The 27,014-nt window shown below is 43.5% G+C and overlaps 1 protein-coding gene across 1 annotated transcript in view; it reads left to right on the plus strand.

Annotated features, from left to right (window-relative positions):
• The window catches only part of NPTN (neuroplastin), a 339,612-nt gene that overhangs the window by 211,472 nt on the left and 101,126 nt on the right, over positions 1 to 27,014 (plus strand). Inside the window, exons 5-6 of the mRNA XM_069222231.1 lie at positions 12,618 to 12,751; positions 24,111 to 24,384. Of these exons, the coding sequence (XP_069078332.1) occupies positions 12,618 to 12,751; positions 24,111 to 24,384 (408 nt within the window). The remainder of the gene's footprint in view (positions 1 to 12,617; positions 12,752 to 24,110; positions 24,385 to 27,014) is intronic.

The following is a 27,014-nucleotide window of genomic DNA, read 5'->3' on the forward strand; positions in this document are numbered from 1 at the left end:
TCTCAACTATAAATCAGCAGGTATCTACGGAAATGTAGAAGAGGCTCCAAGAAATCTCTCATAAAGAGAGAGAAATGGTCTCAAGAAACCCAGAGCTAGATCTCCAGAAAATGCGAGTGAGGGAAGTCTTCCCATTTCAGGAACACACACTAGTGTACACACAGTAAATTGAAACACATTTTACCTGCTCAATTCACAGCATTCAACAAGACTTCAGAAAACTTCTTGGAGTGGGCAAGCTCCCTGGTTTCTCTCATCTTCACAATGAGTCACAGAAACAAGACCTTGAAAGGATACTTCATTTTCATTTTGCGGTTCAGGCAGTTCCTCCCATAAATCATCCTTCCTGTTGTCCTCTCTCCTCCCAGTGAGAACCTTACTATCAGTTGTCTAATACATAACAAATGCCTATTCACTAACTGTGAGAAAGTAACCTCTTTCTAGCCTTGTTACCCCCACATTTGGCCTGTTTGTGAGTGTATGTCAGGGTGTTTTCACTGTCTCACTGGGATCCTGCTAGCCAGGGCCCAGTGCTCATAGTGAAAACCCTATGTTTTCAGTATGTTTGTTATGTGTCACTGGGACCCTGCTAGTCAGGACCCCAGTGCTCATAAGTTTGTGGCCTATATATATGTGTTCCCTGTGTAGTGCCCAACTGTCTCACTGAGGCTCTGCTAATCAGAACCTCAGTGGTTATGCTCTCTCATTTCTTACAAATTGTCACTAACAGGCTAGTGACCAATTTTACCAATTTACATTGGCTTACTGGAACACCCTTATAATTCCCTAGTATATGGTACTGAGGTACCCAGGGTATTGGGGTTTCAGGAGATCCCTATGGGCTGCAGCATTTCTTTTGCCACCCATAGGGAGCTCTGACAATTCTTGCACAGGCCTGCCACTGCAGCCTGAGTGAAATAACGTCCACGTTATTTCACAGCCATTTTACACTGCACTTAAGTAACTTATAAGTCACCTATATGTCTAACCTTTACCTGGTGAAGGTTAGGTGCAAAGTTACTTAGTGTGAGGGCACCCTGGCACTAGCCAAGGTGCCCCCACATTGTTCAGGGCCAATTCCCAGAACTTTGTGAGTGCGGGGACACCATTACACGCGTGCACTACATATAGGTCACTACCTATATGTGGCTTCACAATGGTAACTCCGAATATGGCCATGTAACATGTCTAAGATCATGGAATTGCCCCCTCTATGCCATCCTGGCATTGTTGGCACAATTCCATGATCCCAGTGGTCTGTAGCACAGACCCTGGTACTGCCAAACTGCCTTTCCTGGGGTTTCACTGCAGCTGCTGCTGCTGCCAAACCCCTCAGACAGGTTTCTGCCCCCCTGGGGTCCAGCCAGGCTTGTCCCAGGATGGCAGAACAAAGGACTTCCTCTGAGGGAGGGTGTTACACCCTCTCCCTTTGGAAAATGGTGTGAAGGCAGGGGAGGAGCCTCTGGAAATGCTTTCTTGGGCACAGATGTGCCCAATTCTGCATAAGCCAGTCTACACAGGTTCAGGGGTCCCCTTAGCCCTGCTCTGGCGCGAAACTGGACAAAGGAAAGGGGAGTGACCACTCCCCTGACCTGCACCTCCCCTGGGAGGTGTCCAGAGCTCCTCCAGTGTGCTCCAGACCTCTGCCATCTTGGAAACGGAGGTGCTGCTGGCACACTGGACTGCTCTGAGTGGCCAGTGCCACCAGGTGACGTCAGAGACTCCTTCTGATAGGCTCCTTCAGGTGTTGGTAGCCTATCCTCTCTCCTAAGTAGCCAAACCCTCTTTTCTGGCTATTTAGGGTCTCTGTCTCTGGGGAAACTTTAGATAACGAATGCAAGAGCTCATCCGAGTTCCTCTGCATCTCTCTCTTCACCTTCTGCCAAGGAATCGACTGCTGACCGCGCTGGAAGCCTGCAAACCTGCAACATAGTAGCGAAGACGACTACTGCAACTCTGTAACGCTGATCCTGCCGCCTTCTCGACTGTTTTCCTGGTGGTGCATGCTGTGGGGGTAGTCTGCCTCCTCTCTGCACTAGAAGCTCCGAAGAAATCTCCCGTGGGTCGACGGAATCTTCCCCCTGCAACCGCAGGCACCAAAAAGCTGCATTACCGGTCCCTTGGGTCTCCTCTCAGCACGACGAGCGAGGTCCCTCGAATCCAGCAACTCTGTCCAAGTGACTCCCACAGTCCAGTGACTCTTCAGTCCAAGTTTGGTGGAGGTAAGTCCTTGCCTCACCTCGCTAGACTGCATTGCTGGGAACCGCGACTTTTGCAGCTACTCCGGCCCCTGTGCACTTCCGGCGGAAATCCTTTGTGCACAGCCAAGCCTGGGTCCACGGCACTCTAACCTGCATTGCACGACTTTCTAAGTTGGTCTCTGGCGAGGTGGGACTCCTTTGTATAACTTCGGGTGAGTACTGTTTCACGCATCCTCGTAGTGCCTGTTTCTGGCACTTCTCCGGGTGCTACCTGCTGCTAAGAGGGCTCCTTGTCTTGCTCGACGTCCCCTCTACCTCCTGGGCCACAGCAGCGTCCAAAAACGCTAACCGCACGATTTGCAGCTAGCAAGGCTTGTTGGCGTTCTTTCGGCGGGAAAACACTTCTGCACGACTCTACAAGGCGAGAGGGATCCGTCCTCCAAAGGGGAAGTCTCTAGCCCTTTGCGTTCCTGCAGAAACCGCAGCTTCTTCTGTCCAGTAGAAGCTTCTTTGCACCCGCAGCTGGCATTTCCTGGGCATCTGCCCATCTCCGACTTGCTTGTGACTTTTGGACTTGGTCCCCTTGATCCACAGGTACCCCAGATTGGAAATCCAGCGTTGTTGCATTGTTGGTTTGTGTCTTTCCTGCATTATTCCTCTAACACGACTTCTTTGTCCTTAGGGGAACTTTAGTGCACTTTGCACTCACTTTTCAGGGTCTTGGGGAGGGTTATTTTTCTAACTCTCACTATTTTCTAATAGTCCCAGCGACCCTCTACAAGGTCACATAGGTTTGGGGTCCATTCGTGGTTCGCATTCCACTTTTGGAGTATATGGTTTGTGTTGCCCCTATCCCTATGTGTCCCCATTGCATCCTATTGTAACTATACATTGTTTGCACTGTTTTCTAAGACTATACTGCATATTTTTTCTATTGTGTACATATATCTTGTGTATATTTCCTATCCTGTCACTGAGGGTACACTCTAAGATACTTTGGCATATTGTCATAAAAATAAAGTACCTTTATTTTTAGTATAACTGTGTATTGTGTTTTCTTATGATATTGTGCATATGACACTAAGTGGTACTGTAGTAGCTTCACACGTCTCCTAGTTCAGCCTAAGCTGCCCTGCTAAGCTACCATTATCTATCAGCCTAAGCTGCTAGACACCCTATACACTAATAAGGGATAACTGGGCCTGGTGCAAGGTGCAAGTACCCCTTGGTACTCACTACAAGCCAGTCCAGCCTCCTACACTAACTGACAGAAAGGTTCTGGAAAGTTACAGGTTCTGCGTGGAAAGAAACACATCTTGTGTGAAACAACTCTGCATGAATTACAGGCCTTTCAATATTGTGAGCTAAATCTTTGTTAAAATGGCATCAGCGATCAGGCTAACTTAATTCAGTACCTTATTATTTCTTTGGTATGCTTCCAATGCCTAAGTATAATTGCTTACTGCAAAATGTATAAAACCTAATTTATTATTATGTATTTATCAGAGTTTAAAACCATTAACAGCCCTTTGGATCCTGCTTGATTTTCGTAAGCAATAGGAATGTGTGCTGTGCCCCTGTTTCAAGTTGCTTGTAAACTTAGACAACAAACTAATAGAAGGAGATGTGAAGGAAGTGTCCTGCAATAGCTTTTTTAAAAGGTGTTGATTTGCAGTATCGTGTAGGGGTATGTAGAGATGTTGTCTTGGCATTTTGGGTGTCTGTAGTGTACAAGCGTAGATGTGATGATACCAAGCAGCAAATACTTCGTAAAACACCTTATTACGTACCGACTTGTGCTTCCACTGGGAACACCTGCTGATCTTGTCTGCTTTAGATTTCTGATCACATGGGGTAGCCTGCCATTGTGTTTTAGTTCAGATGCAGATTCTAGTGATATGTTCTCTAAACTTCTCGTGATAAAAAGATGGATTATATGTCTTCCTATATTTAAATAATATATTTGGTAGTGTTGGCCATCTCAGTTTGGATGGAGCTTGATGGCAGGCAGACTTTTAGAACTAGATAGACTACTTGTTACTTTAGGGTCCACTTTGCTTGCCTCTTGAGGACCACCAGGTGATCTCCTGAGCCTTCCAGTGAACAATTTGTCATAATCTATTGTGCCAAAAGACTGGGGATTGAATTATTAATTAGGGGTAGTTACTACCCTCCTCAAGGAATAATCTTAACACTTTTCAGGGTGAAGCCTTACAGTTATTAAATTAACCTGTGCTCAGCACCATGGTAGCTATGGCATTCACCGGACAGGTTCAACTTAGAGCAATGTGTAAAGTATTTATGTAGTACCAAAACATTAAAAAAGTTAAAATGCAACTCAAAAAACCCCAAACCGTATTAGAAAAATACCGTAAAATGTAATAAACAAAATGACAAAATATCATATTAATATATCAATATTAAGAGGAACTAGAGATATAATTTTTTTTTTAAAGTTGAAAAGTATTGATATAATTAATATATCAATATTAAGAGGAACTAGAGATATAATTTTTTTTTTTTAAGTTGAAAAGTAGTGATAGCGCCTAGAAGTGTATATTGCTAGTGATTGTCAATGGTTGCCATAGACTGGGACCTAAGTGCAATTTGACCCTGACTGTGTTGGTGCGCGGGTGGGATACACCAAGCAGGTTCGTACTGATCAAAGAGTTACCAGACCAGTTATGTTAAAGAAAAAAAAAAAAAAATTTGTCATGCCTTTTCGGTTGTAAACACCAGTCAGTGTTAGGAGGCACAGCTTATGCTTGAAAATAGGCATGAACTTGATGCGCTGCTGCACTTGATCTTTAGTGAAAGCGTCCCATTTTCGGTATCTTCTGTACATCACCTTTTTGTCTCAAGGTTTCTAACGAGAAACCGGAGACATCATCAGACTCAATAGTTCTATAGTATCACCATATCTAAGTCACACATGGCACAGGTAAGCAGGTGGCCAATGTTTGGTGCTCTTTTGTCATGTGCCTGCTATTTTTTGCAGGTGCCATGGAGTTAGATGCAGAAAGTTAGCACCTATTCCAGGTTGCTGAATTAGATTGGAACTGGAAATCGATTTTTCTCTAAAAAATGAAACCTATTCAGTTACTTTTGAATTTTTTGACCTGGCACCTTTTGTGGATTTTATGAAAGACAGCATATATTGTGTGTCCATGTTGGGTTCTAAGAGGGCTGGACCCAGCCGCTTAACTGCAGTGTAGGTTACATTCTTTCTTAGATTGGTGTCTGGACCAGTGGGGAAGATGCATTTGTATTTATATTTCTAGTATTCCTATTTTTTACCTCATGGAATGAGATGATGTTAACTGGAGAGATGTGCACTGGATTAGGTTTTGTAGATTGAAAGAGTATGCATTCCTTTTGGAAATGGTCATATTCTTATCTTGTCGTCTGCTTCTTTGCTGAGGTTGGGACCAAGAACAGTGTTTTCAGAGATGGGATGTTATGAGTAGGGAGTGGAGGTTGATGTTCCTTCCACACCCATTATCCTACAGCTGTCGCAAGGCTGAAACAAAAGATTTTTTTCCCCTGTTACATTTGGTGAGCCAGAGCTCTTTATCAACTTACTCTTTTGTTTACCCAGCTAGCCTTGTTCTCCTTGAGACCAACTCCATCTGGTCACCTAAATGCATGTATCTGATAGAGACTTCTAGTTTCAGATTCCTTACCTTTTGAATTCCCCCAGGCGTCAAACTGGATCCAAAGACTTTTTCTTCGAGCAGTACCTCTGCGTGCTGTCAGGTGGCGTCGGTCGACTCCACGGGTGTCGGTGGCATCGTGATGACGTTGCTCTTGTATATATGTGCCACCCCAGCATGCTGACGTCAGTTCTTTTCTTTCTGTGTCAGCCTACGTGCAGATCCGGTGAGGAGCTACCTCAGTCACTTTTTTTTTTTTTACTACAATGACATTTTTGTCGAACAATTTTGAAGAGGTTGTGGATGCATCAAGGGATGGTCCCGCAAGACAGGTTTTAAGCCCTGAGACTCCTGTCACTGAATGATGTCGGTGACGGAACTGCACCTCGTATCTTTTTGGTGCCTGGAGCGCGATCATAACCCAAAGTTGTGCTCAGAGTGTCAGGCCATGAACCTGAAAGCTTAGAGAGAGTGGTCCCTAAAGCTAATGGCGACCAGACACTTGACTCCGCGGCCCTCAAGTTCTCATTCGAGAGGAACATCTTGAGACCGGCTACGGAGTCACCACCACTCTTCATCCTCAAACTCATCGGGACATTCGTGTCATAAGAAAAAGTAGTAGAAGAAGAACAAATGTTCTTTGACTTCACCCCATTGCTCGGACAATGCGGCGAGGGAAGAGCGTCAACACTTTAGGCCTCCTTCCACAGTGGCTCCATCTGGGTCCGCCCTGCGCTTCCCCGACTTCCCGGGAGCCGTAGCCACCCCTGCCCAACTAAGAGTTTTTATGTGGCAATGTGCTTCATTTTTGGGCAGACCAACACACCTTCTGCGCCCTCAGACACAGGTGAGTCGGTGAGGGCCCCCTCGGGCTCAAAGTCGTCGGCTTCGGCCACAGCACCAGAGGGCCCCTCGCGATCCAATCTCGGATCCGCCCAAACACAGCGTCCTTCTCCAGCGTCAGGTCAGACATCAATGCTCTCGATGTTGGTTGGGTTCACAATCGACGTCGATCCTATTGTCATACCGGACGACCTGGAGCCGGAATGATGTCACTCAACGCTGATTCCGTCTATTGGCTGTCCTGGGTTCATGATTGGTCCAGACCCTTATACTTACAGGTATGGATATGGGGAGAGTTTAGAGGGGCCACTGGACACTTTAGAGTACGAGCTTGACCCCCAAATGTACTGGGTGCAGGATTTCGGTCTAGACACCTCCCCATATGCTCTCTACCCATACCGTGGCTATGGAGGTGGGCGTCACATACTCCATGGTGGTGAGAAGGGCTGCTGCGGTCTTGGACCTTGAGCTACCTTCTGTGGAGGTTAGGCCTAACATCCTAACCAACGTGCTTCAGCCAGGGACTTCCACATCAGAGCCCCTTCTCCCCTTTTATGAGGCACTGACTGACGTCCTTTTGTGTACTTGGTCCAGACCACGCACAGGGCTCCTGTGAATAGGATGATTGCCTGTCGCTAACGGCCTGCTCCTACAGACCCGAAATTCCTCATCCAGCACCCCATGCCTGAGAGCCTTGTGATCTCCAGGCTTCCTCTTCTTCTTCCTTTGGCTCATTCACTGAGCCCCCTCACCCATATGGAATCAAAAAGAGTGGATAATTTGGGGAAGAAAATGTTTTCTTCTGCCAGTCTAGCACTGTGGTTGGTGAACACTGCATGCCTTTTGGGCCGCTATTCTCATACTCACTGGGATACAGCCGCGCAGGTTCTGCCTACAGTTGCGGAGAAGACACGGACTGTCCTCTCCCAAGCGCTCGTAGATGGGAGAGATGCAGCCAAGATAATCATCCGCTGTGGACTGGATACGACCGACTGTTTAGGCAGATTAGTTGCATCGACGGTGGCACTAAGACATCACGCCTGGCTGTGAACATCTGGCTTCTCAGGGGATGTCCAGCTACGTAGATGGGAATGCCCTTTGATGGCACCCGTCTCTTCGGAGACAAGGCGGACTCAGCGCTCAAGCGCTTTAAGGATTCCTGAGCCACGGCCTGATCCCCTGGCCTTGCACCTGGCCCTAGACTCCACCAGTCCATCTCTCACCCCTTTTGTAGCTTTGGAAGGGGCACCCAACAGAGCTATCGACCCGCGCATGCTGTACAGCCCCTGAAAGGCCGTGGACAAAGGATTCCATTATCTCGGGGATCAGGGAAGCCAGCAGGTCGCCCAGTCCACCCCTACCCCCTCCTCCTCGGTCTCCAAACCTTCCTAGTCTATCGGAACATCTGGAACCAGTTGGAGGCAGGATTCACCATCATCAGCCCCACTGGAAATCCATTACCACGGCATGTGGGTCTTCCCGATTGTTCGGAAGGGCTACTCCCTCCCTCCCTTTCGAGTCTTCTCCTCCAGCCATGCCACCTTCATTCGACCACATATCAGAGGATCACATGACACTTCTCCATGAGGAAGTCAAAGCTCTTTTGACTAATGGAGCTATAGAGAGGGTCCCTGCGTCAGAAGTAGGTTGTGGTTATTATTACCGCTACTTTCTGGTGACAAGGAAGGACAAGGGCCATCGTCCTATCTTTGATCTTCGGTCCCTCAATCTCTTCCTCAAAGAGAAGTTCGAGATGCTGACATTGGCCCAACTCTTATCTGCCCTGGACCCGGGAGACTCAGTGGTATTGTTGGACTTGCAGGACGCATACTTCCACATCCTGTCTTGCTGGCCCACAGACGTTACCTCCCATTTGGCCTTACCACCGCCCCGCTGGTGTTCCTGAAGGTGATAGTAGTGGTTGCAGCTCATCTGCGCAGGTTAGGGGTTCCAGTCTTCCCCTACTTTGATGGCTGGCTGTTGAAGGCGGATATGCCCCAAAAGTCGCCTCCCACCTCCAGACTACGGCAAACCTCTTGCATTCGCTGGGGTTCACTACAAACATGCCTTCTTAGAAGCTCCCTTTCATAGGAGCTGTTCTGGACACAGTATAGTTTTGGGCTTATTCATCGAAAAGCGAGTCCAGGATATTCGGGCTATGATACTGATGTTTCACCTTCTGTCCTGGATTTCGGTGAGACTGACTCTGAGGCTGCTGGGCCTCATGGCCTCCTGCAGGTTCAAAAGGCCAGATGGCATATAGTGGGACCTGAGATTCCAGTGGGCGCAGCATCAGGGGAGACTCTCCGACAAAGTCCAGATCTCGGAAGGAACTACGAAAGATCTTCAGTGGTGGCTAACGAATCAAGATTGGGTCAAGGGCAGATCCTTCTCCTTTCCCCAACCAGACCTCACAGTAGTGACAGATGCGTCACTCCTGGGATGGGGCGTCCACATGGGAGAGGCAGAGATCAGAGGCCTCTGGTCTCCTGCGGAATCCAGGCTTCATATCAATCTATTGGATCTCCGTGTGATTCAACTAACATTGAAAGCATTTCATCCCTCTCTCAAAGGGAAAGCAGTGCAAGTGTTCACAGACCACACCACCGCCATGCGGTACTGCAACAAACCAGGCTGAGTGGGGTCCTGGACTGTTTGTCAAGATACTCTTTGTCTCTGGACTTGGCTGGAACATCAGGCCATTTCCTTGGTGATTCAACATCTGGCAGGCTCCTTGAACACCACAGCAGACAATCTCAGCAGACGATGCATGGTCGATCACGAATGGCGTCTCCATCCAGAGGTGACGCAAGATATCTTTCAGCAGTGGGGAGAGTCTTGGTTAGATCTCTTCGCCTCTGCAGAGAAAGCGCAGTGTCAGCTGTTTTGTGTGTTGGAGTTTCCAAGGCAGCAGTTTTTCTGCGACGCCTTTCGTATCGAGTGGAGCTCAGGCCTCCTGTACGCCTTTCCGCCTGTACCACTACTGCCCAGAGTTCTGAATAAGATCAGGCAAGACCGGGCCCATGTTATTCTGGTGGCTCCGGACTGGGCACGAAGAGTCTGGTATCCCGAGCTATTGAGCATGGCCATAGCTCCTCCGATCAGACTGCCCATTCGGGAGGGTCTTCTGTAGCAGCAGCAGGGGAGGGTCATCCACCCGACCCTGTCCACTCTCTGCCTCCTTTTGTGGAGATTGAGCGGCGACAGTTGACCGCTTTTGACCTTCCACCTTAAGTCTGTAACATCATCTTGGCAGCCAGTTGTCCTTCCACCAAAACTGCATACGCCTGTTGCTGGAAAAAATTTGGTGGCATGGTGTATTGACAAATCTGTCGATCCTCTCTCTGCACCTCTTTCTGAAGTTCTGCTGTTTGTTCTCTCTCATGCCTAACAGAGCTCTGCCTTGGGCACCCTCAAGGGCTATCTGTCTCATATCTCTGCCTTCCTGAGACTACCTGACCAACCTTCTTTATTCACATCTCCCATTGTAGGGAGGTTTCTCAAAAGCCTCACACATCTCTTCCCACCTATCCCGTTTATCATGCCCCAATAAGATTTTAATTTAATCCTCACACACCTGATGTGCACTCCATTCGAGCCGCTTCATAGCTGCCCTTTACGGCTCCTAACCATCAAGACTGCCTTCTTGGTTGCCATTACCTCTGCTCGCAGGGTAGGTGAGCTCCAAGCTCTGTCACCTTTTCTGGCAGTACATCCTGACCTAGTGGTACTCCGACTGGGGCTTCTTTTCTCCCTAAAGTGGTAGCGCCCTTCCATGTGGGTCAATCCATCACCTTGCATACTTTTTACCCACCCCCACATCTCTCACATGACGAGAGACTCCACCGCCTGACCCCAGAAGAGCGTTGGCATTCTACCTTGATCATACTAAAGACTTATGAGTGGACAATCAACTCTTTGTAGGATTGAAGAAAGGGAAGACGGTGCAAAAGAGAACCATTTCACAATGGGTCTTCCTCTGCATCAAAATGTGCTACACTTTGGCAAAGAAGCAACCCCCTGTGGGTTTGCGAGCTCACTAAACTAGAGCAACTGCAGCTACCGCAACATTAGCACGAGGCGTTCCAGCCCTGGATATCTGTCAGGCCCCATGTGGGCATCTCTGCACACGTTCACCAAGCACTACTGCCTGGATGAACGTGTCAGGTCCGTAGGGATGGCTCCTTTGGTCATTCGGTCCTACAGGACTTCCTGGTGTGATCTTGATTTGCAGCCCACATCCGGGGATTATATTGCTCGGGTATCTATTCAAAAGGTAAGGAATCTGCAACTAGAAGTCTCTATCAGATGTACAAGTTACTTATGTAACAATATATCTGATAGAGACATTCTAGATGCAGATTCCTACTGGTCCACCCCCCCATCCTCTCCGCTCTGCGATCTGATTTCTAGGGGCAGGAGCTTTCCTTGAAGGGCCCTAGCTTTGGTGCACCACTATCAATGTACCTCATGGCTCTGCGCTTCTGGCGTGGAAAGTCGTGAAAAGAAACTGACGTCAGCGTGCCGGGGTGGCGCCTATATACGACTGCGACGTCATCACAACGAACACAACGCCACCGACGCCTGGGTGGGAAATGGGGTCGACCGACACCACCTGACGGCACGCAGCGGTACTGCTCGAAGAAAAAGTCTCATGATCAAGTCGGACGCCTGGGGGAATTCAAAAGGTAAGGAATCTTCAACTAGAATATGTCGCTACCAGATATATCGTTATCGATGGTAAGTAACTTGTACTTCTGCAATATACAGTAGTCTGCTGTGGTTTGATTTAGCAGATGTCTTGCTTCTCCTTCCAATACTTTTTCTCTCCCAGCAGATGTTGATCAAAGAGAGCTAGCTTAATAACTGAAGAAACGGTTGTGGGGAAATCAATCCTCCCTCCAAAAAGAACTACAGGGTTTTTGAGCACTCACAATAGGACTTGGAGGACTACTAAAAGTCTTCTAATGGAACTACAATGAATATAACCCTGAAAAACACAAATCGTTTAGGAAGCCATGCACAGTAAATGGAGGTAACTTTACTGGTTTGCTGGACCTGTTGTGCCTAATATGAAAGTGTATCTTATGAAATCTGAAAGTGGCCGTTTCGCATCTCTATTATGTAAAGGTCAAAGCAAAAGATCACTGTTCCTTTTTTGGTGGCTATTTATTAAAATAGGCTTACGAGTGATGTTTTCGGCAAATGGACTGAGAAAAATAAATACAGAAAATGTTGCTTTCTAAGTGCATATTGATATACAAAACTGTTTCCAAACTTGCAAATGTTCATGTTTAAAATGTGTTCTTGGATCCAACACATACACAAATATCACTGTTCATGAATATTTAAGAATCACCAGGGATGGAGGAGACTGTAAACAATTTGGCACCTTACAAGCAGGGCTGTATGGTACTGACATTAAGCAGTACTGCAAACCCATGACTATGCTATGCTCCAAACTGAAATAGAAACTGATTTGTTGCATACAACCCCCCCACCACCACCTCAACCACTTTAGCAGTAAGATGGTGCAGATCCGTGCACTACTATCTTTCTGATTGAAGGTGCAAACAAACATTTACATGCTGTAGTCCGTGTCACAGGTAGATTGCTGCAAATACCGATGAAATCAAAGAGCACATGTAAGCTTCAACAGCATATTAACTGAGCAAAATACTAGTCCATAGCATCCTGCAGTGGCTTCATAAACTAGATGCTGGAAAGTATGAAGCCCATTAACTGGTAAGTACACATCCCACAGTAGAGAAGATACCCCATATCTTTTCAAGATGTTTGAAGGGTAACTATTCTGCATGCTTTGGCATTGCCCAGCCTTTTCTCGTTAAGGCCTGAATCTAACAGTATGCCATTTGTTGTGTCTGTGAATTCTTTTAGTACTGTATTTCTTTCTCCACAGCTGCTCCTGACATTACAGGCCATAAGAAGAGTGAAAATAAGCACGAGGGACAAGATGCTCTCCTTTACTGCAAATCGGTGGGGTACCCCCATCCTGAATGGACCTGGCAGAAAATGGTGGATGGTGTGTACATGGTGAGTATTACTTTTTTTCAGTCTATGAACTGAAAAGAGAGTAGTTTTTGGGAAACGCATGGCACTTGAGAAAGGCAGCTGCATTTTTTAAAGTCAGTCCTAAATGTTTTTGTTTATCAAGTGACTCATCTGTTTGAACATTGAACTGCTCTCAATGCCTATTCAGCTTTTTGATTCAGATAGTGTTTAAGCCCAAAGCCCGGATTTTGAGTTTGATGGACATTGTTCTCCATTGCAAATGCATCGGTAACGGGCCTTGCCCGCCAAATCTTTGCTCTGCCTGCCCGTCTCAAAAACTAATGGGTAGACCTTCAAGTTTTCCTCTGAAGAGAAGGGGCTGTCAGAGGGAAGGACAATACACCTCCTGTCCCATGGTGAAAAAGCCTGGTTGTGAGGGGCAGAAAAAAATAACCCCATCCATTGGGAGAAAACTCCAAGAGTGGCAGTCATTAGTTGTTAGTTTTATGAAACAAACGTTTGCTTTGGGAGTTAGTTTCAGGAAAACAAACTTTTGAAAAATTTTGTGAATGGAAGCCAAAACAGACAGCAGTCATTTAGCAAATATTTTTTACATTGAAAGGAACCAGTGTATGGCATTTCCTTTCAGTATACAAAGATGTCCTCTGGTTGGCAGCCCTCTCAAAATTTGAAGGCTTGTAGTCAGCCAGGATAGCAGAATTAATGTCCTCTGTCACGAGATGGACATAGCATAAAGGTGTAACAAAGCTGGTCAAAATCTCTAGACTGAGCAGGCAAAGCAACCTGACAATAGGTGGATTTCAGATTAACTAAAGGAAAGAAAGAACCACCTCCAATGGTGCTAGCATTTCTTGAATACGTAGATGGGGATGATAATCAAGCATTATACATTTATTAAGTGATCTCACAACTTCTTATAAACTAATGTCTCCAGATTTCATTTCAGCAGTTACCAAAGCTGAGGAGTTAGTCAATAAATTATGTTATTATAGAAAAAACTAACGTAAGTCTTCTTGGACACTCGATGGTGGTTGTTTGACCTTGTTTAAGAAGCATAGCACCTTCTTTTAATCTTATGATATGTTCAAATCCTCTTATACATCCAACATTAGCATCACACTTGTGTGAAGGCATATCTCCAAGAACTATGGGGCAATTGCTGCTTGGTTTCAGTATTAAAGCAAGATGAACTAGTTCTCTCCACCCAGAGCGGTCTTTACCTTTCTCAGCAACATACGCCTTGGTTATAATCTCACACCTTGAACTCTAATGTATCACAAAATTGTCATAGCATAATGATATACTGCACACCACACACCCTATTACTGATGTCCATTTTAGTTAGCTCATCAGAAAATGTGCAGTATTATAAAATGTTAGAAAAGAGTAATACAGGACCTTGAATCTGCTAAAAATGTAACTATTACATCATTTATGCTACAATTCCGATAGTTCTTTAAAATTGACAACTGAACAATCATCCCCACATTTCTCTACAGTTAACACAAGATTTTTCCATTCAATCTTTCTCATAATTCAGTGCATTAGTATTCTTCATACACTTTGAAAATGTCCAAAGTTCTTGCATTTCAAACAATGTTGGCCAACATGTGGGCATGCTGCCTTTGTGGTTTTTTAAACTACATCTAAAACATTTGTAAACCCCTCTTTTGTGTGAACTTTAAGTTGTTTTTTTTGCTTTTTTTTTCAACTGAAATAGAACACATCACCTTTTGGAGGAAAACCTTTAATTAAAGAAATACAAGACCCAACTGACAAAGCAATATAGGTTTAATCACAACAATCACAACAACCGGGAGATCAGTCATCTCCGTGGAAGTAAACGTCTGATCCCTATGAGCTGCTCGCAGACAACTGTATGCAAAAAAAAAACACAGAAGAATCACATCAAGGCTCCAGCTTCATCATTGATGTGAGCAATTTCCACACACAATATTCTAAATAACAAAAGTAGATATAGCAATTCTCAGAAACAAAAGTTCATAATTTCCTCCTTCTTGCAGTGCAGTTACCATACTATGAAGCAAGTGTAGGTGGGCATAGCAGCGGGTGGTGCTGTGTTGAAACTTGATTGGTCCTAACTAGCTGAACTTCAGCATGGGCGGCCGAGTCCCAGATATGTAAGTTGGTGCAAAGATGCCACCAGCCAGGTGTGCACCAAGCATGTTTGCTCTTCGTGGGTGGATGCATGGCTTTAGATAGTTTCCATGCAAGGGCCTGTTTGAAATAACCACAGAATGTTCTGTTTAACTTCTTGAAACTGTCTATTTCGGTCTGTGTGCTCTGCAGTTTGTATCAACGTCTTCGCTGAGTCTCACAACTGACTACATAAGCATGTTTTTTTATTCTGTCATCTGTCACCCCCCTTTTCACCTCCCCCCCCCCCCCAGTTGATTCTTCAACTACCTGCTTTGACTCCTCATCCTCTTCTGCTACAGTGTGGTAGATATTTCTTTAGGTACCTCCCTGCCTACCCACTCTCTTAACGGTGAACATCCCTCCTACCTTTGTGCTTGCTTTCTTGAAACATTGTAGTGGTAATTGAAAAACACAGCACATTGTCAACAGCAACAACAGAATAGGCAACAAGCCATTGAACCATCCTGACATCCACGATGGCAACCAATCACACCAGCCCTTAAACCATTCATCTCGGAGGATCCCTTTTGCTGACCATTGGCTTCTATAAGATGTGCAGTGTCTATATGGCCTCTGTCAATGTCTCATTATTAGCTTCATCTGCTGGCATATATGTACAGCAGGTCGTTACAATTTTGGCATACACTCCCTTTTCAGGCAGTCATGATGTAAAGTACATATCAGTGCTGTGTAACTATCATTCGTATGGAAGCAGTTCTTCCTTCATGACGTTGAATCCATCTTCAGTGGCATTGATTGTTTTCATCAGTTCCCACCAGGTTATTTGCAGCCATTGAGCAGTTACTTTGGCCTGAATGATGGTAGGATGCTTCCGAAGAACAGCTGGGCATCGCTAAACAGCCTGTACTCTTGCGGGACATTTTCCCTACCTGAAGTACCAAAATATTTTGCAGTCCTTTTCTTCCGATGTTTATGAAGATGGCACATGGGATGGTCACCAAGAAGAGGTTGTGTGAAGTTACTAGTGTACAGAGGCTATTTCAGTTGGGGGTCAGCTGTATTTGAAGCTGGGCCCCACATTGATAATAGTAGTCCATCAGGCTGGAGGGTTGCACCCTGCATGTCAGTGCTGTAATTTGTGGTGTTGCAGTCGGTGTTCTTCTCTACTTTGATGTTGCCATTCCCTCCTTAAACGTGAGAAAGCAGATATTGATCTCATGACTGACCTGGGGTTTACTGCACCATCCACCCAAGTATTTTGTGCAATGTTGTTGTCCCATGTCCTCTTAACCTTTCCCATTACGTCCTTACTGATATCCAAGATATTGCCCTGAGTCTAAAATTGAGATTGGGATGCCACTTATCTCAGGGAAAGACTGATCCGGCAACTTGGAGTCCTGGTCTATGTACACAGTCTGAGGGCAAGTAATTTACTGAGCAATCAGTGCACCACCCCTAAAATCCCCAAGTGTTGAACTAGCAATATCCATTTTTTGTCTTGTAATCACCTATTTTCTGCAATTGTTTTAACTCGCTTTCAATGGTCTGCCTATATGTAATGACATATAATGTTTCTACTAGTGTGTCATGCCTGGTGGCATTAACTCTAGAATGTACTACCCAGACATGTGTCTGTTGCATTTGGGGCTTAATCCTACAGAGGTAGAGGTGTAAGAGGCATAAGAACGTTCCCAAGGCACTTCTTTAGATGAGTGCAATCTATCAGACTCTGTGGCATGGGGTATCAATGAGCATATAAAGCAGCTGTCATTGGATGTATTTCTACCTATATCGTGCACATGCTGTTACCACATATTATCAAACAAAGCTTTGTGGAGGGGGGTGAAAGCCAGTATCATTAAAGGTATTTCTTCATGTGCAATGAGAGGTTATGGTAGGAAAGAAGGGTGTATAAGGAGGGGAAACAGTAGTACACAGAGAAGGAAAAAAGAGAAAATATTACATATCTTGAAGTTGATAATGTCCATTGTGAATGCGGTGGAGCGAGGTTTTATTTCTATAGATACTCCTCCTGTTCTCCCGCTTTTTTTGTCTCTATGTCCGAAGGGATGATTGGAAAGCTGGGTCCATCTGGACATTCGTCATATTGATCTATGATTTGTGGCCTTGTACTTTCACTGCAGTGTCTTTGCTTACAGTGACATGGAATAGTCCTTGAAACATAGGGTCTTTCCACTTTCGGGCAAAGTTTTTGATGTAGATGGGGTGCTCGGTGGTATCGTTGGTCTCGCGACTTCTGCAGGAGCTGTGTTGGCATGCTTATCTGATGCACGTTTGACCTGTTTAAAGAAGAACTTTGTAACTTTTGTTAGCTCGGACATGTAGACAAGCATTTCTGGCTGTACGTTTTAGAAGCACTCTCAGCTTGCAATCTCTTCCATGTCTGGGGCATTAGTTTTCGTTCCTGCCAGTTAATATCTGGTGTCAGATTAAGTGATGATTGGAGCTAGGTATAATCCTCAGATGACACAAGGAATGATAGAAGAAAGTTTGTGTGATGCCAAGAATAGTGGTGAAGTTGACAAAAATTTTATTAAGTAAGTGTGTGTGCCATTGTCTGATCTGATCACCTTCGCTGATTCCCTAACGGAATATCACTTTGCGGACTAGAAAATTAACAGCAGGCTTGGCATGACAGTGGATATAAGGTCCAGCTTCGATCCATCTGTAGAATGGGCAGACAGCAACAATGAGGTAATGATTTTTATTGCATTTTTCAATCATGTTAGCAAAGTCAAGGTTTAGGGCCCTGAATAGCCTTTGTTGTCATGGGATGGTGGAGGATATTACTTTCAAGGTGGGGTTGGGTGAATACTGCTGGCATATCGCACAGTTGTGAATGTACACTGTTAGCAACTCATGAAAGTTGGGAATCAACCAATCTTGTATGAAGACATATATGTTGTCTTTTGCAGTATGTGGGGAAGGTGTAGTTGGTTAAGGGCAATGAGGACAAGTGTAACAGCCTTGCCTGTGGAAATTTGCCTATAGATGAAGCCTGGGGCAGACTGAGACCAGCCCCTGGCCTCCCAGAGCTGCTTCTCGTGTTCAGGGGCACTTTCCTGTAATTTACTGATGTGCAAATTTGCAGTTTCTGTGTAGGGTGTAAAGGAATCTAGGTAAGGCGCTGGTTGTTGTGTTTCTGTAGCAAGAAGTATAGGGACATGGTGGGCACTGCTGAGAAGGCAAGGTGATAGATGTAATGTTGCATTCTTAGCAGCCTAGTCTGCCAGGGCATTTTTCCTGGATATCAAGTCTTGGCTGTTTGTGTGTGCAGCACATTTGACCACTGCAACCACTTGTGTTAGGGCTAAAGCTTCTTTTAAGGCCTCCAGAAAGTTGTGGTGCATGAATAAAGAATAGTGAAAGGGGCGCTTACAGCTATAACACTAATTGTGTATACAATTCTAGAATCTGAAATATCAAACAATGCCATAGTTATTGTATCTCCTAAAATACAGTTAAATTAGGATTGGAACGTATAGCCCTCCACAGGACTTGAAAACACAGTGATGAAATTAATGTATACTTCAAAAGAATAACAGGAGAAGTGCTATTGAATAGACTAACAGGAGCATGAATAAGCTGTTGAGCAGTCAGAAAAGTGGTTGGAATAGTTGTATTCAAATGTCCAGGATAACATGCACTAAGATAGTCTACATATATACACACTCAGTGAAATAGAATAGTGTACACTTGGGTAAAAAAACAAGTTCTCAAAAGGATGCAGTTTGAAAAAAAAAAAAGTGAGAGGGATGTCATAAACCAGTAAAGAACACTTGATTCATTGATTTCAGTCATACAAAGCTGTCACTAGTACGAATATACATTGCCATTCTGTGTCTTGTGTTAAAGTCCATATACAATTGTGACGGGCCGGACCAGGCCGACCCGCACAATATCTTGACTGGTGCTGTCGCTTTTTGGGTTGACCAGGAAACGTAACCGGGGTCAACCAATCCGATGGGTTCGAGACAGTCTCCTGGGAGGTCAAAAGGACAGGTCGCAGAGCTAAAGGAGAGAACGGCGGATGAGCGGAGGAGAGTGGGACATCAGAACACTGAGGACGATCCTAGAAGACTAGTAAGGACCCAGGAATCGAGGAGACCCCCAGGATCATCGGCAACTCTCGAGTGTGGTGCAGGAGCGAAGAACGGGACCGCTGCGGTCCCCACCAGGGAAGAAGAAAGCCGGCCCTGGGAAGCAGAACCTTAGGACCCGCCACGCTTCAGGAGAAGCGTGGCCAAGTCGGGGCTGTGGACGGGCAGGGTTAGGGAGGACGGGAGGGAGGTTGCACTTTGGGTTACACGTCACAAGAGGAGAGAATTAACTTAAAAAGGCAAACGCGAAAGGGTTGGGTGCACAGTTGGGAAAAGGGATTTGGGAGTGCAGAAGGTAAAGGAAGTCAGTAACGAGAGAAGAACAGGTTCAGGTTATAGACAGGAAAGTGAGGAGAAAGGAACTACAACTACAAGGAAAGAAGACTCAGTAGAAAGTAGAGAAAGAGAGAGAGAGAGAGAAAGAGAGAGAGAGAGAGAGAACACAGGAAAGGAACTACAAGGAAAGAAGACTCAGTAGAAAGTAAACCCTGTCTGGAAGAGAAGTCTGAAGAGCAGAGGACTCATATTAAAAGACCTACATCACCAGAAACTGTTATTAACCACTAATAAAATCTACTTACCTGTAGAATCAACGAGTCCTGTGTGATTGCTACCGCACATCCTGCAACAACAATATATTATATAGTGCAGTACAGTGCCCAATAATATGAGAAGCTCAATGTATACAAGCCATGTATCACTCAAATATCTAAGCAAACTGGTGAAAATTAACAATACAAATGATAATATTTCCATGAGTAAAAAAACGGGCCTGTATCCAGTTATATAAATGGCAGTCATTTTGTGGTTGAGAGCCTGAAAACTGTAGGCAAGCAATAAATATGCATACAACAGCCATTTGAGCAGAAAGGTGGTAAATGCAGATGACATATTAGTCCGTAAGAAAAACATGGAGTTCTCAATTCATATTAAGTCCCATGTCTACAGTTTGCAATCTTATTATCCATTTAATTTAAGTCTTTCTAAGGATAAGTGTTCTATCACCCCCTCTGTGATTAGGTTCCACCACCACAATCCCATGAAGTTTGATATTGATAATTCTGAACCAAATTGTATGTATTGTAGTGAACATCCAAAGGGTAATTCATATTATTTCTAATAGCCCTGCTGTGTTCTTGTATCCTCTCCTTGAGTGACCGTATAGTTCTACCTATATCGATCTTTTGACGGTGGCACACTATACAGTAGATGGAAAACTTGATGTTACAGTAGATAAAACTGTAAATTTTGTAGGCGTACTTGGAAGTATATTGAAAAGAGGAGAGTTTATCCTTAGCATGTTGGCACATATTACAGTTGGAACATTTAATGGAACCTGTTGGTCATGTGCGTAGCCCGTTCATGTGTTCTGTTATCGATTGTGGTGAAACATACCTGGTACAAAGATGGTCTCTAAGAGTCATTGCCCTACTTCTTTCTAATCTGGGTAGTATATGGCAAATGCTTCAACATACCATCCAGTTTCAACAAATGCCAGTGTTTTCTCAGAACTCTGTAAATTTTATGACTCTGTGAGCTGAATCTGGTGATCAACATTAGTCACTGGCATCTTTCTTTTGCTTACTATGTGTGAGGAGAGAGGAACATTTGGTCTTTATGATCCTCTCCCTAGCCTTAGATATGATGCCTTCAGTCGAAAACAACTCTTCAATAGTTTAAATTCTTGTGAAAACACTCAGTCATCAATACAGTCCCTCCTAATGAGTATAATCTCTCCCAGGGGAATCCCTTTGATCTGTGAAGAAGGATGGGAGCTCTGAACATGTAAAAACGCATGACAAGTGGTTGGTTTTCTATATAGTCTAGCTGCTATCCTGGCTTCCTCAATATATAGGACAACATCAAGAACTTCTATCTGATGGGAGCTGACATGGTGTGTGAATCTAAGATTGTAGGTGCTCTGATTGAGATGTGAAAGTAAATCCTCAAACAAAGATAGGTCACCAGTCCAGATGACAAATATGTTGTTTATATAGCGACCCCAAGAGAGAATAAGTTATGTTATTATCAGTGGGCACAAAGACCACAAATGTTCTTTTTCAAAGTTTCCCATATAGATGTTTTCATATGATGGGGAGAATTTGGCTCCACAGCTACCCCTTGGGCCTGCCTGTACCAACCACCATTCTCCATAAAGATATTGTTTTCTAATACCAATATGGTATGATCCAGAATTAATTCTGTGTGTTTTGCTAAACTGGCATCTCTCACAGAAAGTGCTGAAGCAAGTGCTGCAAGACAGTTCTCAAGGGAGATACAGGTGTATAGGAAGATGATATCTAAGGCGATGAACATGAAGTCCTTAGACCACTCTAAGTCCTTAAGTTTTTCAGAAAGTCCTTTGTGTTCCATATGTAAGATGGTAAGTAGAGCGCAAAGGCTTGTAAGAAAATGTTGATATATTCTGAAATATGTTCCATTGGGGAACCGCTGACTGAGATAATGGGCCTGCTGGGTGAAAAGGTCCAAAACTTAAATATTTTCGGCTGTATGTAGACTGAATTCCTCTGGTTGTAGGACACCAGCCTGGTTGTCATTCTCTCCCTTGTGTTTACGTTTGTGTCTGTGCCTACCTTTTCTAATTCTCTTGAATTTTGTTTCTTTTTTTTTTGTAATTTAATCTCATCTCCTTACTGTACCTTTCGAGCTCCACTAAAAAAAGTGGAATATGTATCCCCAGTGGCAGATGCTCTATCTGCAGGAGAGTGATCCGACTTACTATTTGCATTGCTGGTAGTACTCAAAAGGTCAGATTCACTAGCTGAAGTTTGGGCTGATAGAATACCAGGCTTCTCAACATTTGAAAAAGGGCTAGGTTTTAAATAATCAAGCTTGTGTGCGAATGTAAATATCCTGCCATTGCGATAATCATTGTCATCCTTTTAAAGTTTCCTATCCTTTTTCTCCTTAATGTGCAGTTGGTTTGAATTAAAACCATCTCTAAGGATTTTGTAGTCTTTTCTGTTGCTTCTGGTAAATTCATACTTTATAACTCTTCTTCCAATGTGTTAATTTCTTTAATCAATGTTTCTCTTCTCTTTCTTGTCATGTTTGATCAATATATTCATCACTCCATAAGAAGATGATAGTAGAAGTTTTTCCTATTCTTGTAATAAGTCTACATCAAGTCCTCAAAAGAGGGAACTATAATAACCCGGAGACCCTGGGGGACTTGTTCTAGATCTGTATATCTCTTAAGAATGGTGGCATCCCACCATGTGGATAGTTCCTGTGTGTTTTTTAAACGTTCTAATCTGGTGAACATTTGCTTGAGACCCTCCTTTGTGTTATTTGGTGTGCGCTCTTGTGGATGGTAGTAGTTCTAATATTTCTTGTACCCTGTCATCAAAGGGTGCCATAGTGAGTATGTCAGATATATAATTTGTGAACAATGAGTACCCGATATCAGAGGAAGGAGTGCAGATCACCACAATATACCAGTAGGAACTCCCAATGGGTAGTAATGGTTTAGGTAGTGCACCTCCTATATAGAATGCAGTAAGAAGCAAATGTAAACAGTAATGTAAGTCTAGTAATCGGTGCTAGTATGTTATCATGTACCCTACAACCTGTGTACCAAAGACAGTGGACAGCAACCCACTGTACTGCAAATTGATCAATATTAGATACCACCGCACACAAGCATAGTACTCAAAGAGTGACCATGGGAGTCCATTATTTAAAATCCGGAGACAATAGTTCCAAAGCCAGAGATTTATTTGGCCGTAACAAAGTCTTCTTAGAATCCAGTGAAAGTCGTATCAACTTAACAGCCAGGCAGAACATAAACCAAATAAAGTACCGTATAAGGACCGGGATAAGAATGATGCCACTTTTAACACCAATATTACCAAGCTTACCTTGGTACTTTTAATCGCTTTTTGATCCACATTTAAACACTATACATTTTTTTGAATCATTTGTAATATTGGTGTAAACAGGGTAAAAAGCCGAAGCACCAAGGTAATTAACCCTTAAATAAGAGTCCATGTCAACTCAGTATTGGAGTGTGAGAACAAAAAATGTTTTGAATGTTTTTAAATGGGAGACAATTAAAATGAAAAGTTACCTTAATGATTAAGTTAACTCTTCATTTTAATGTTATCCCATTTGAAATTGCTGAATTCACAAACAGCAGGCCTCTTGCTTCCAGTGGCCAGTAGACACTACCATATTTATAACTGAATTTCTCACATTTTAAAAAATTACTAATTTTCAAAGTGAAGAAAAATATTTCTATGAAACAGTAAGTCTTGATGTTTTTCTTTTTTCAGGTAAGACAATTATGGCTTAAGGTTTTATGAAGCATGTTTCTTCACTGTAAATTCCTCCTTTTCAAACCGATGACAATATTTATCAGTTTCAACATTTTTGCAGAACGTTGTTCGGCACTTGAAACTTCTTCTGTTTAAAAAAAAAAAAAAAAAATGGTTATGTTTGTTTCACGTGTAAATGTGCCTCATATGTCCTGTTTCACAAGTACATACAGCATAGTCTCTGTCACCCATGAGCATATGCACACCCACACACACATGTTTACACATTCCTAAAGACCATGCTCGCACTGACACACACTGCAGTACTGTTGTATTGCTTTCGGTCAACCTATTTTGTTCAAACCGTGTAACTGGCTCGATTTACATTAGGCTTAACATCAATGAAGCTGTGCGTAGAGGTGTCTTGTAACAATGCACAAGTTGCTTAACCTTCAGTAGCTCACAATGGTTTTCACTGATCAGAAGTAGCTCTCACTATGGAAAAGGTTAGCGATCCCTGGTCTAGTTGTTGGCACTCTTAACTCCCTCAGTGGAAAATATCTGCATTATTCATTACCTGTGTACAATTCTGTATGTTTCCAGTTAAGCAGTGAATGCTTCAGGCTCTAAGGCTGTACATTAGAAGCATATTGCCCTCATTGCTATACTAAGGTACTCCAACATTTAGTGATGTGTGGAGTAAAAGGCAGAAAATTATACTATTGGAATTATAGCCTGCAATTTAAGTCTCATAAAATACAACTAATGGCTGATTTGGCTCTGATGTTAGTTATAGACTGTATATAATCTACACATATCTGTCTTAAATTAATCAAATGAGTTTGTCTCCTTTCATCACAGGACATTAACAATGCATCTGAACGCTTTTTCATCACAAACAAAGATAACTATACAGAGCTAAGCATTGTTAACCTGCAACTGAATGAAGATTCTGGCGAGTACACTTGCAATGCTACAAACCCAGTCGGCTCGAAGATTGCTACTACCATTCTGCGTGTACGTAGCCACCTGGCCCCTCTCTGGCCATTTCTTGGAATTTTGGTTGAAATCATCATCCTCGTGGTTATCATAGTGGTGTACGAGAAGCGCAAGAGACCAGACGAGGTCCCAGATGGTAAGAGCTCCTAAGATAAGGGTTTCTAAAGAATGTGCACAGGATTAAGTTCAACCATCAACCACACCACTTCACACAGTCACCTGTCTAGTATGAGGCATTGAATGAGGTTTAGTTATTTAATTCTCATCACACTAAAACCACACATTTCTTAAGTGCTGCAATAGTCTCATTAAATGTAAATTATATGAAGGAGTCTACTGTAAAATGAGAAACGTTAAATATGTCTTTAGCACTAAGAATACTCAAATGTTTAGTAATTGAAAAACCCTTTATATTTGCTGTAGATGCAATAGAAGTAAGTTAATATCCTGGGCTTTTGAAACAACAAATTCAGAAGATAGCACAGAATCCCACAGTTTCAGAAAGTATCCCTGAATCAAAGGAGAATGTTCAGAACATTCTAAAATGCTATTCTTAAAAGAAAATAATACATTAGGGGTTATTCACACTTCTTTCTAGTCACTTGAACACAGGAATTTGGATGTTTGTTGATTCCTTGGCCATGTCGCTGAGCCACTTGCTTTATGTTGAGAAGGAGGGATTCTAGGCCAATCCCAACAATCTCCTATGAAATTGTGGACGTTTTCTTCCAGATAGAGATGGGGGAGATTCCATAGTGATATGCCCTGGATATGTAACAGTTTAGCCCGGATTTTAGTTTTTTTTCACCATTTCTGTTATACTTATTTGAGCCAAAACTCAAATCGAACAGCAGAGAACTAATTCTTAATTGAAAATTCTGTGATTCGGTAAGTTGAACAATGCTTTTTTTTCTGAGTTTTTATAACATGCTGTACTCTCCAGTGAAAGACGAGCAAGACTTGATACTTGAATGTGGCAAGAATTCCAGCCCAGTTCCAAATACAAATATTGTTCCCTTGAGTTGTGCACTAGCCAGCTTTTTGGTATTACTATGAGATTTAACCGGGAAAAGCTCATACTCCTGAGACACAAGAACATATACAGCACCATTAAGGTATACAACTAACTGACTATTGAGCTCAGTTGTTCACCGTAGTTGGCTTCTGCCCTTTAGATGCCTCATACTAAATCCTGTGCTTGTCAGAGTACCGCACACTGACTTGGACAAGAAACAACCAACGTTTCCTTTGCTCCAGCAGGTCTATCTGTCTGGCCTATGCACTGAGATTGAGGAACAAAAGTACATTCTTGTAAATAATTTTGCTTCCATTGCAAACATTGTGACTAGGAAGGTGTCGTCATACCATAATTCTTGGGCAGTCACCAATACCCATCCATGATTATTCAAGCAGGAGTTGTGACGGTGGCATGCTACTTCCTTTAGGGTGACTACAGCACCACCTTGGTCTGGATGAACTTCTGATAGGAATTATTACATTGTCCACCAACTCTGCTGGCATTTTCTGAATGTTGCGTTTGCATCACATTTTGAATTAAAAAAAATATATATATATTTTTGTAATGGAGCTTGTTACGTATGTTTTGTTTGAATGAGTGTAATGTCGAGGTTTGCTGTAGCTGTTGTATAATCCTCAGTGGCCTGACTTTCATTTGTTCTTCATGGCGTATACTTGAGGTTTTATGGTAACTATTTTGATTTCATTTGGTGGCATTATCAATGTTGTCAAATGTTTAATTCAATTAATAGACAGGTTATTAGATTTCTCTCTTTTTAAGTTCCTCCTCTCTTCTGAGATATAGATACCATTCCTGCAGGTGAAAATGTTTCTCCGGCCTTGACAAACTCCTGTGTGAAATGCTCACAGTGAGAATCCCACTTAGAAGCTCTAGTTGATGGAATGTAATTTTCTTGATCATGTGAAAAATGATTAGTCAGCATTGAACACATCATACAGGGGTTTAACTCCTTTGGGTTGGTAGTGGAAGTGGTCCCATTCTTGTTGCCAGTTGAACAGTAGAGTTGCAGCAACCTGACCCAATATTCTTATCTCGGTTTTAGAATAAAGCTTGTACTATAACATTTATGCCTGAATGTGTGACAAGCAACTGTCAGTCCTGAGATCCGCTCTGTATCTTTAAGTGGATTTTGGAGGGTGGGAAGTGGCTCAACATGCATGTGGAAGCAGTTCTTGTGGTCAATTAGCATGTGAGTTAGCTGGACCAAATACATGTTGATTGGAGCTAGTGGGAGGGGGGATCTTTGGTCATGACTTAACTTAATTGCTGCTCATCTGTAGCTAGCATTTAAAGTGGCCCTGAGCATCTATCTAGCTTATGACCTCCGCATATTACCAAAACACATATAGTTCTTCCACTACTTGTGGATCCTTAGGTTTATTAGGATCTTTCCTCAATGCAAAGTATGCAGTACCTTTTATGTCTGGATTGAGAGTGCAGCTGTCACCAGACAATTATGTGACGATCACCAGCAGAGAGGCGTTGGCTCTGCTCATGTGTTGGGAGCCAGGAGTACATGTTTTGACAGTGCAGAAGTTGTGTGCTTCAACAAAAAAGTGCTTACCCTCCGCACAGCTGTAATCACTTTGTTTATCCATCTGCCTGAGCTTGAACTGTCACTGTCAGAGGCACACATATGACATTGTAGTGCTATTAAAGTGTCTTAGATAACTAGATACTTGATGATGTTTTTCTCTGGCAGCAGCACAGGTGAAGGGAGGGCAGTC

The sequence above is a fragment of the Pleurodeles waltl genome, chromosome 3_1 (genome assembly GCF_031143425.1).
Source record: "Pleurodeles waltl isolate 20211129_DDA chromosome 3_1, aPleWal1.hap1.20221129, whole genome shotgun sequence".
NCBI classification, from domain to species: domain Eukaryota; kingdom Metazoa; phylum Chordata; class Amphibia; order Caudata; family Salamandridae; genus Pleurodeles; species Pleurodeles waltl.